The sequence below is a fragment of the Diabrotica virgifera genome, chromosome 2, assembly GCF_917563875.1.
Source record: "Diabrotica virgifera virgifera chromosome 2, PGI_DIABVI_V3a".
NCBI classification, from domain to species: Eukaryota; Metazoa; Arthropoda; class Insecta; order Coleoptera; family Chrysomelidae; genus Diabrotica; species Diabrotica virgifera.
The window spans coordinates 35708638-35720760 of record NC_065444.1 but is presented as its reverse complement, the minus strand read 5'-3'; the positions used below and the strand labels follow the sequence as shown (position 1 = coordinate 35720760).

The window sequence follows — 12123 nt, the reverse complement described above, 5'->3', positions numbered from 1 at the left end:
TGGTGAGTGGTTAGAGGATATCTCAAGGAACAAGGGTGACATTGTGACAACTTTCGCTTCTACCCTGGGGGTGGATGCCATCCCTTCTTGGGATGAAAATTATTTTATTAAAAATAACCCCATAATTCGATAGAGGAACAAATTCTAAGCAAAATTTGTTATATAAAGTTATTAAAATAAATCAAAACTTTTTGAGTTATTAAAGATCAAAGATTTTAATTTTTCGTGAGAAAAATGCATGTTTTTGACCAATTTTTTATAAATAACTCAAAAATTATAAGTTTTTACAAAAAAATTATTATTACCAAAATTAAAGCTAATAAAAAAACATAAATAAACTCCTTACTAAAAAAATCTTTTAATGGTAACTAAAAGTGAGTTATAGGTAGTTGAATGTATATTTTTTCGGTGATTACCCAAATATAAGTATTCAAGCTTAAATAACGGGAAAATGATGCATTTTATATAAACTTATTAAACATTTGTCAAAGTACTTAGAAATATCTATCAAATAAGCCCCAGAGCAAGTTGATAGCATTAAAATTTATGCTCCAAAATTTTTTCAAAATTTATCTTTTAAAAATTTTTCCAAAAAATGTTATTGTTTTTTTTTAAATAACTCCGTTAATTTTTACGATATCAGATTCACCTAAAAACCATTTGAAAGTTAATGTCAAGAGCTATTAAACCACGTTGAACTTAATCTTTTAAACCCCATACTCTTTTAAAAATAGAAGGTTAAATGGCCCTAGTTACATGGTTTTCGCAGCAAAATTTAAGTTTTAAACGTTTCCATCTCGATTATTTTTTTACCCTATGGAAATAGTAAAACATAAAATATTTGGTACAGAAAAAAATAAAATTTTGTTATATTATATCATTTTTAATGTATATCGAGTATTTTTGGAGTTATTATCAAAAGAAAATGAAAATTACGATGATTTTAAAAATTCTGATTTTTTAAATCATATCTTTTTTTCATAAATATGCATTCTAAACCGGTCAAAATTGTTGAAATCATTACTTATGCTAATATAAAGAAATTCTTGTAAGGATTACCATACATTTTAATTTTTGTGGGAATGACATATGTTTTATTTTTCACTTTTTCGTAAACAATTCGAAAGGGTTCTCTTATTTTCATCATAACTTGCTTAATTTTGATGCAAGTAAATCCCTCTGGAGCTCATTTGATAGGTATTCTGAAATTTTTTGACAAGTGCTTAGCAGGTATATTTTATAAAATGCATCGTTTTCTCGTTATTTTAACTTGAATACTTAGATTTGAGTACTCGTCGAAAAAAATATACATTCAATTACCCATAACTCACTTTGAATTAACATTCGTTCAGTTCTAAGCGAGGTGTGTATTCAATTTTTTATTATCTTCAATTTTCGTAATAATAACTTTTTTGTATAAACTTACAGTTATTGAGTTATACGTGAAAAACAGCTTTAAAACATGCATTTTTTTACGAAAAAATAAATCTTTGATCTTTAATAATTCAAAAAGTATTGACTTATATTCATAACTTTATATAACAAATTTTGCTAGGAATTTGTCCCTCTATCGATTTATGTTATTATTTTTAATAAAATAATTTTCACCCCCAAAAAGGGGTAGCATCCACCCCCCAGGGTAAAAGCGCAAGTTGGCATCATGTCACCTTTGTTTCTTGAGGTATCCTCTAACTACTCACTAATTTTCATGAAAATCTATGGAGGTTCAACGAAATCGGAGGTGAAAACATTCAGTGACTGCACTCTGGTAGATTAGTCATGCTATTAGCATGTAATAGTGATAAACAATATTTTTTTGTTTACACATTTTTAATATAAAATACTCACAATGGAAGACACAGCCCCTCGAATAACATTGACCTTATTTTGACAGAATTCAAGTCCAGCTATAAGCTCGCCACTCATATACCTTTTCGATTTTGGATATTTTTGGTACAAATTAAAATACGCCATCCTTATAAAAATATATCCGGCACAAAACGAATCCCAGCCAGCTTCGTGGTACTTATAGGTACCATTACAGTTATTTTCTATAGCAGGAGAATTGAGAGCCAAATGCCTCCCAACTCCATCCTTGAAGTACTCGAATGTGTCTTTAAGGCTTTTATCATTGATCGTTTTATCTTCAGGTACCTGTTTTTTAATATTGTATAAAATAGTTTTGGTATCGAATATTTTTGGAAATAGTGCATTGATGGTTTTTTTAAAACTTTCGTATGACGAAGGCAGCGGTTTTTCAAAACATTCTAGCATTAACAAAAGGTCTTGCATTAAGTTATGTCCTACTAGAGGCTTTTGCAACGACACCAAATATCTAAAAACCCTGCTGAATCCTAATAGGTTTTTAATACATTCTTCTTCTAAATTACAAACTTGATTTAATTTTATCGATTCTTCAATAGTAACTTTTTTTAACACAAATTCATCGTTTTCTACACTACTCCAGACACCCTTAAACCGCTCTCTGATTGTTTTATGAATAAAATAAACAAATTCATCACTATCTTTGGAAACTTGGTAAAATTCTGGTATTGTTATTGTTTCTCCAATATTTGCAGTCATATACCAATTTCGAATTTTTTCTCCTTCATTGTGAAAAATAGTTTCCAACTCTTGTCTAAATAAACTTTGTACATCTGTAATGTCGTTGCTTTTAAATCTTTGTCTTATTTCTTGTTCTTCATCTTTATTCATATATGGAATTCCAGAATAAACGAACTGAAAGAAAAACAGAATGTATAGACATAAAATAATTAAAGAAAGTATCCAAACTATCTACAATAAATCAAACAATCATATATGTTTTTTATACTAGTTAATGCAAATTTAGGCAGTTATAACATTTCGCATGTACTAGTATAGCTAATGAATAGGTATCCATATACGTACCACTAGCACATCCTTTATATTAGTTCAACTTACACAAGCGTACGATATAAATTTAAAGAAAAATTAAATTTTGCGAATAATTGGTGTATTGCAGAACGTGGGATCTAAGAAACTGTTTATTATTCATTGCTGATAATATAGACAGTTATTTGACAAGCACAATGATTTGGAATTTTCCCAGGAGGGCCCAATAAGCACAGTTACGTTTGCTGATGACACTACATACTAAAACAGTTATTACCTTCCCAAATCAATGAAATGGATTTTAAGATCACAGAGGGTAATTTATTCCAATGGTTTTTAGCAAATCGTCTTTCCGCAATAACTCAAAATCATAAACTGTGAAGCGATAGCACAGCTTTTGCTGAAATATGTAAACTTTTGCACCTTGATAATACTTCTGTACGCTCCTTTTTTGATGGTACCTCTGTACACTCTTGTGATGCTGATTGTACTGGAACCACTTGATATGGTAAATAAGCAGGAGATCTTCACTGGCCGTCCTGTGTTTGAGTTTGTATCAGCCTGAGTGTCTTATGAAGCAGGGAAGCTGAAATAACGTTATAACACTCTATTGCTACTAATTCAAACATAGGTTTGACGAATTGAGCTGCAGTGCCACATATTAGAAAACCCTGATTGTCCCTGATAGTTTCCAGGGCAACGACTAACAATACCCACAAAGGAAGCTACAGCTACCTGAGGAAAGGAATGCCAAACATATAAATCATTTAAAAAACATAGTGAAGATGAATGCAAGTGAATAGTAAAAAAGGTAAAAGAAATTGGCATATCTCCAAAAAAGGAAAAATAAATGGTATATCAGATGGAAGGCAGCCATAAATATGGTTGCCATATTTATGGTTGCCCATAACCTATGGTAACCATAACTGATTATTTGGTTATCATCAGTATGGTACAGTCAAGTACGAAAATGAAAAAATTAGCTTGGGAAAAGGATCGCTACAAAAGTAATGCGAGCAATGTTGGAAACTGTTAGAAGACCTGATGGTTTCCAAGGCAACAACTAACAATACCCACAGAGGAAACTACAAGCTACCTGAGGAAAGGAAAGGAAGCTACCTGACATCATAGGTAGGTCCACAGAATCTCTTACTGAAGCATTTCCGGTTGTTAAGAGCATCTGCACAGGGAACAGGACTAAATGTAAATGTTCAAAAGACCAAATATATGTGTTGCACTAGGTCAAGCAACCCGACACCTTTTTTTTTTGGATTTGGGTGGAAATGTTCTAAACACCGTACCATACTTGGCGTGTGTTGGATTCAGAATAGAGGAAAACATCAGAGTCCATTTTCCCCCGTGTAGGGAGATCCTGCAAACGGATGCCCTCCTGTTACCCTGCCTACCAACTAAAACCACCCGTCTTCGTCAAGACACTCCCGTACGTGTTCAGTTAGCGAACGAAACTTAGGAGTGCATTGCGCAGCCTAGATTGGTCGTAGAAGTTGTCGGCTCTTACCTAGGAGCGGTAAGGAGCCGAGGGAAAGAAAGTATGAATATAACATTGGAGTTTAAATATTATTAGTGTCTGTGATGGACATGTGGAGCTAAGAAAAAAGAGGTGGCCCCCAAGATAGTAATATCAGTAATATTAACCTAAAAAACCCGACACCTACAAGAATAATAATTGATGACCTAGAACTGGAAGGTGTCGACACCTTCATATACTTAGGCTCGCTGCTAACTTAAGATAACAATGTCAGTGAAGAAATTAAAAGAAGAATGCTCGCCAATAAGTGTTACTATGACTTAAGAAGACAGGGCCTCAAAAATACCTAGAAAAATTAAATTGACTGTATACAAAACACTAATAAGTCCAGTGCTAACATATGGTTCAGAAACTTAGTCATTTACACAGAATGACCAAGAACTGCTCAAACGTTTTGAGAGAAAAATATTAAGATGAATAAAGTTGGAAAAATGAAAGAATACCCATGAACGAACATATAAAACACGCTGTATTTTCCTGTCACTGTGTCACACAAAAAAATGGGCAGCGCAAGTACATGTAATAATTATTGTTACATGTACTTGCACTGGACAATTTTCTTTGTGACACGGTGACAGGAAAATACAGCGTGTTTTATATGTTCGTTCATGGGTATTCTTTCATTTTTCCGACTGTATATGGAGGCATAAAAGAACAAGGTTTGTGGCGCAGGCGACAACTTTGAGTTGTATAGAAGTTTTGGAGAACCTGACGTTATAAAATTCATTAAGGTAACATGCCTTAGATGGATAGGTCATGTAATCAGACGAGAGGAAGATGCCATAGTCAGAAAAGTTTTTGACCGAAGAGGGCCGATAGGACAAGGAACAAGAGGAAGACCTAGACTTAGGTACCAAGACAACATAGAAACTGATTTAAAATCTATTGGAATTGGAGCATGGAGAAGAGTTGCCACAGACAGGGGCGAATGGAGGATTGTTCTGAAGAAGGCTTTGGCTCATAAAGAGCTGTAACACCACTGATGATGATGATGAATCCTGACTATTTTTTTGAAAAGGTTTATATGTTTGGCATTCCTTTCCTCAGGTATCTGTAGCTTTCTCTGTGGGTATCCATGTTAGTTGTTGCCCTGTAAAATATCACGTTTGGAACTTGTTACATAAATTAATATTATTATCACTAATAAAGCTTAGCAACAGACTTCTGCTAGCAATAAAAATTTACTGCTTGCTTGGCAACAGACTTCGGCTTTGCCTTAGTACTATTATTATTTATTGTGCATAGTTTATAAATACTTTTAATACATTCTATTTCTGGACCTCAGAGGTAAACTACACTACACTTATTCAAAACAACACCATGTCGACAAAGTTCCTTTAATCCACATATTTTATTAGTTGGATTGTACAAATTGGTTATTATATTATCATTAAAATATGGTCATATTGTCTTTCAACCAATTATGGGATATATCAGACTTTTTATTAACATCCTAAGTACTCTAAACTTTGTTGCAAACACAGACTAAACACGGTTGCTCGAAATGACAGTGTAGTTTATTTCCGAGCTCCAGATCTGCTAAGGCCTACCTTATTAAAATCAAATTCAAAGAATTTCAAAAAACTCAGAGTGTCCGACTGGAATAAGCAATTCTTCCTTATAAAAGGAAATGAAGCTGGAATAATATAAAAATTATAAATGGTACCTAGATAACTATTTGTATCCGGATTAAACGAAAAAGCTGTTAAACCAACTTGTATAGGCACCACCAACTTCACATTTTTTCTAATTTTTTGATATCTTTCATTGGGTGTATCAAATAAACTAAAATATTAATAAATAATAAACATTAGAAAAAATTTTAATTTGAATTGTAGTTGGACTACCTTGGACTATATTCTTTTAATGGATAAAGAGCACTGAATTCTAAATCCACACTCACAAACTTTGCTTGTTCCAAAGCTTTTCTTATTTCTGGAAAGTGTTGTTCAAAATTTTTATTATTTATTTCCGTCATTTTTAAATATTTTAAGGTTATGTTTATTTTAATCACAACAATCACAAAACACAAAACTCCGATTATGTTAAACATGGAACGATACCAACATTGAAAAAACTAAATATCCTAATCACTTTTAAAACAACTTTTTTTGGATTGATTGATATTTTGTGCACTATTCTGTGTTTTGGGTAGAACTACATAAATTTTCATTTATCCTATATTAGAACAAAATTATGCAAAATTATTCTAAAATCTAAAAGATAAGATTTTCTAATGTCGTATTCCTTAGAACCTCTAATAATGTCAAATCATAGTAATCATGTGGGGATGTAGCTCAGTGGTAGAGCGTTCGCTTTGCATGTGAAAGGCCCCGGGTTCGATCCCCGGCATCTCCAAAACTTTTTTTGTTTTTATTGTTCCAATATAAATTGTTTTAAGTTTCAAGTTAGGGTATTTTTAACATTTTGTATTATTTATTGCATATTTTTAATTCACTATTTTAATTAGGCTTCTTTAAGATAATTTACAAAAAATATCATTTGATAATACACGAAAATATAAGAGGAGGAAGGAGAATAGGAAGAAGGAGTAGGTCATAGTTCAAAAATTTAAGGGACTTCTGAACAGCGGTAGATGGAGTAAAGATGATAGTGATGATGATATTCAATATCCAATTGGGAGATTTTCACTTAAAGAAGAAGAAGACAATAAAATCAACAAAACAAAACCTTTATAACAAAGTTATAAAAGACCAAAAAAATATATTATACTTACCTACTATACAGGGTGTAACAAAAATACAGGTCATAAATGAAATCACATATTCTGGGAACAGAAATAGTTCGATTGAACCTAACTTACCTTAGTACAAATATGCACATAAAAAAAGTTACAGCCCTTTGAAATTACAAAATGAAAATCGATTTTTTCGAATATATCGGAAACTAGTAGAGATTTTTTATTGAAAATGGACACGTGGCATTCTTATGGCAGGAGCATCTTAAAGAAAAATTATAGTGAACTTTGTGCACCCCATAAAAATTTTATGGGGTTTTGTAAGAACACCCCCTTAAACTTTTGTGGACGTTCCAATTAAATTATTATTGTGGTACCATTAGTTACATTCAATATTACTAAAACTCTTTTCCTCTTGGTATTTTTTCAATAAGGCAGTTTTTATCGAGTTGCGGCTTCTTTTTTAATATGTTTACATAAAAAATTTATGGGGGTTTTGTTCCTTTAAACGCCCCAAATGTTTGTGTACGTTCCAATTAAACTATTACTGCAGTACCATTAGTTAAACACAGTGTTTTTAAAACTTTTTTGTCTCTTTGTATTTTTTCGATAAGGCATCTTTTATCGAGATGTGGCTTCTTTTTCAATATGGTTCAAAATCTACCTAAAAATATAAATCATAAATAAATTTTCATATTATTACCAAGTCTCCATAATCGTACTTAACCATATACAAATATGTGGTGGGTTTGACAAATATTCTAAATATCTCGATAAAAACTGACTTTCCGTAAAAGTACTGAGAGGCAAAAAAGTTTTTAAAATATGGTGTTTAACTAATGGTACTACAATAATAATTAAATTGGAACGTACACAAAAGTTTGGGGGGGTTTAAATGAACAAAACCCCCATACAATTTTTATGGGGTGTTCAAATTGCACTATAATTTTTACTTAAGATACTACTACCATAAGAATGCCACATGCCCATTTTCAATAAAAAATCTCTAATAGTTTTCGATATATTGGAAAAAATCGATTTTCATTTTGTAACTTCAAAGGGCTGTAACTTTTTTTATGTGCACATTTGTACTAAGGTAAGTTAGGTTCAATCGAACTATTTTTGGTCCCAAAATATGTGATTACATTTATGACTTGTATTTTTGCTACACCCTGTATATTTTATTATACGTAAGTATATTACAGATAAGAAATTTTTTTTTCTCTGATTCTGGCTTTGGTTTAGAACTAGAACCTTTAGCCACGTAATTGTATAACTTATCACTAAGTCAGGGGAGTAATGTGTAGTGTGTGTGTTGAGTAAGTGTCTTGTTACTTTGCAAAGTCGACGTCATTGTCTTTGCAAAGAGACGCTAATTGTTTCCGAACGTCTGCGGTCCCTGCGGGATAAGAAAATTGTATGAGGAAGTAAATGACGTGTATTAACTAGGTACCTATATATTAACACAAACAGGCATTTCTTTAGACAATAAATAATTTCATAAACTTTTAATGCCGTTTAAACTATAATAATCATTATCCTATGTCATATATTACCATTTAACGATACATAGAAATGGAATATTGAGGGCCGGCGATAACGGGCCTGCAAGGGATGCTCTAGACGAGCCCCCCTATTCGGGGGCGCCAAAATAAGCTTTTTTCTGCTGTTGTTATACAAAAATTTTTTAAAAAAATCGAAGGGAGCCTATGCTAAGTTTGCAGACGGGCATCTTATACGCTAGCGCAGGGATTGCGTAAAAGAAGCAATTAAAAAATATATGAACCGTTCAACTAATGTCCATTAATTTTGATTGAGGGTAACTTTTGAATTTTGATACAAAATAAAATGCGCTGAAGCAATCCCGTTGAAGTCCCGGCTCTTGTCACTGTGCCCATGGACAGCGTCCCCGACAGGTAGCTAACGAACTTCTTTGATTTTTAAAAAGCATTTGACAAAGTTAGTTTAAATTCCAAAGACAAAAGAATAGACATTAAGAATAATAACACACTTTATTGTGTATTATTTTAAAAGTTGTAATAATAATGAACACAGTACAGAAATTGAAATCAGAAATTGAAACTATTCAATCAATTCAATGCATATAGTGAATCCATTTTTGAAGATACGCATACATTACTAGCTTAATGTGAAGGAATAATAATTAACGTAATAACTATTAACAATAAAATACCGCGTCCTCATTGATAAATTTTTCGTGCGTATTGAACTAATAGTTTAAGAGCTGGGAGCGAATTTTGTGCGTGATAAGTAATATGGAAAAACTATACGGGGATATGTTGAATTAGTTGTGTACATGACTTTCACCAACGGCCGGAAACCAGAGTTGGGGCCGAGGGTAGTTATAAGGGGTCAAAATCGCGGATTTTATTATTTTTTTTTATAACGCTCATGATCGAGATAGTGCACCAAAGTTTGGGAATAAGTAGGTCATGACGTACCTAAGTAAAATCTCTAGGGGCTTAACGCTGCGTGGCTGACAAAGGGGTGGGGGTAGGGGTGAATATAAAAAATATAACGGGTTTTTTGCGGCGTTCGTGATTGAGATAGTGCACCAAAATTTGGTTATAAGTAGACCATGACATAAGTAATTAAAATCCCCAGAGGTGCACTATCTCGATCATGAGCGTCACAAAAAAATAATAAAAACGGCGATTTTGACCCCTTATAACTCCATTATGCCCAACTCTGGTTTCTGGCTCTGAGGATTTTACTTAGTTATGTCATGGTCTACTTATTCCCAAATTTTGGTACACTCTGTCAATCACGAACGTCGCAAAAAAACCCCTTATATTTTTTGTATTCACCCTTGCCCCACCCCTTTGTCGGCCACGCAGAGTGCCACCCCTGGAGATTTTACTTAGTTACGTCATGACCTACTTATTCCCAAATTTTGGTGCACTCTCTCGATCATGAGCGTCACAAAAAAAATAATAAAAACGTCGATTTGACCCCTTATAACTACCCTCATCCCCAACTCTGGTTTCCGGCTCTGGGGATTTTACTTAGTAATATCATGATCTACTTATTCCCAAATTTTGGTCCACTATCTCAATCATTAACGTCGCAAAAAACCCTTTATATTTTTTATATTCACCCCTACCCCCACCCCTTTGTCGGCCACCCAGCGTTCCGCCCCTAGAGATTTTACTTAGTTACATCATGACCTACTTATTCCCAAATTTTGGTGCACTATCTCGATCATGAGCGTCATAAAAAAAATAATAAAATCCGCGACTTTGACCCCTTATAACTACCCTCGGCCCCAACTCTGGTTTCCGGCCGTTGGTGAAAGTCATGTACACAACTAATTCAACATATCCCCGTATAGTTTTTTCATATTACTTATCACGCACAAAATCCGCTTCTATCTCTCCGACTATAATGGTTCGTCGCAAGAATTTCCGTCGCAAATTTTTACCAGTGAGGACACAGCTAAAAATCGACAACTGATGGAGCGTGGGCATGTGGGCAACACGTCTAAATTAGCACAATTTACTTCGAGCGCGCAAATATTTGCGACGAACACCTGGTTCGACGCAAATTATTATCAGTGAGGACGCGGCATAAGACATGCAGACGACACCGCAACAACTAGTAAACAGGACAAGCAGTTTCAGTGAAATATATGGACTACAAACACTGACGAACACTGGTTGGAGACGAAAAAGTAGAAGAATGTACAGGAGGATATGGTCTGGGCAACAGAAACGAAAGAGGTGACAGGCTTATCGAATTTTGCCAAAACAATAATTTTGTCATAACTAATACATTGTTTAAAATGCCAAAGAGAAGACTATATACCTGGAAGTCACCAGCAGATCAAGAAGGGAGAATTGTAAGAAACCAAATAGATTATGTATTGATTAGACAAAGATACAAGAACGCAATTATATCTTCAAAAACCTATCCAGGTGCCGACATAGGATCAGATCACAATCCAGTAGTGACCAAAATTAGGCTCAAAATGAAAATAATAAAACGCAGAACAACAGATGTAAAAATCGATACAAGTAAACTAAGAAACCCACTCATAAAACAACGCCTGACAGATGAAATTAATAACCGTTTAATGAATGTTAAAGAACAAATCCAACAAAATACTGAAACAGAGACAAAATGGTTATTAATAAAGACAGAAATAGATAAATGTCAAAAAGAAATTCTTACACCAACCAGATACAAAAAGAAACAATGGATGACGGAGGAAATCTTAGATTTAATGGAAGAAAGACGTCAGCATAAAAACAAAGATAATCAGATGTACAAAAATGTGGATAAACAAATAAAATCCAAAATTAAACAGGCTAAAGAACAGTGGTTAAAAGAACAATGCGCAGAAATAGAAGAACACCAGAAAAGACATGATAATTTTAACACACATAAAAAAATTAAGGAATTAACGCAGATCAACAGAAAAAGAAAACCGGGAATACTAAAAGATACAGATGGGAAACTTGTGTTGAGTACTAACGAAAAATTAAAGAGATGGACAGAATACATAAATGAATTGTTCAAAGACAATAGAACAGAGCAGATGGAAGTCGAAGTAGAAAATGATACGGTTTTGAAGATATTAAAAGAAGAAATTAAATCGGCATTAAAAAACAGCAAAAATGGTAAAGCAGTAGGTCCAGACCAAATCCCAGTAGAAAGCTTAAAATGTATAAATGATGAAACCTTAGACATTATCGTAGACTTGTTTAACACAGTGTACAAAACAGGAAACATACCAAAACAATGGTTACTCTCAACCTTTTGTGCTATCCCTAAAAATACAAACGCTAAAGATTGCAGTGAATACAGAACAATATCATTAATAAGTCACATTCTCAAATTATTCTTGAAAATAATACATGGCCGTATAAACAAAAAACTAGAAGAAGGAATAGATGATAGTCAGTTTGGGTTCAGAAACGGAATAGGAACCAGAGAGGCGTTATTTGCTTTTAATGTGTTAGCTCAAAGATGCATGGACATG

At 33.3% G+C, this 12123-nt stretch overlaps 1 protein-coding gene and 1 non-coding gene across 3 annotated transcripts in view; one reads left to right on the top strand and one right to left on the bottom strand.

Moving 5' to 3' along the window:
- LOC114327428 (pre-piRNA 3'-exonuclease trimmer) overlaps positions 1 to 6552 on the bottom strand; it is a 66508-nt gene extending 59956 nt beyond the window's left edge. For both annotated transcript variants that reach the window (XM_050642535.1, XM_050642536.1), the window contains exons 1-3: positions 6271 to 6552; positions 5974 to 6208; positions 1849 to 2739 (exon numbers count right to left, since the gene is read on the bottom strand). In XM_050642535.1, coding sequence (XP_050498492.1) covers positions 1849 to 2739; positions 5974 to 6208; positions 6271 to 6476 — 1332 coding nt within the window. In that variant the 5' untranslated portion in view covers positions 6477 to 6552. The remainder of the gene's footprint in view (positions 1 to 1848; positions 2740 to 5973; positions 6209 to 6270) is intronic.
- A 157-nt stretch (positions 6553 to 6709) lies between these two features.
- Positions 6710 to 6781, top strand: Trnaa-ugc (transfer RNA alanine (anticodon UGC)). The gene has a single exon. It is a non-coding gene; the product is annotated as a tRNA-Ala (tRNA).
- The last annotated feature ends 5342 nt before the right edge of the window (positions 6782 to 12123 follow it).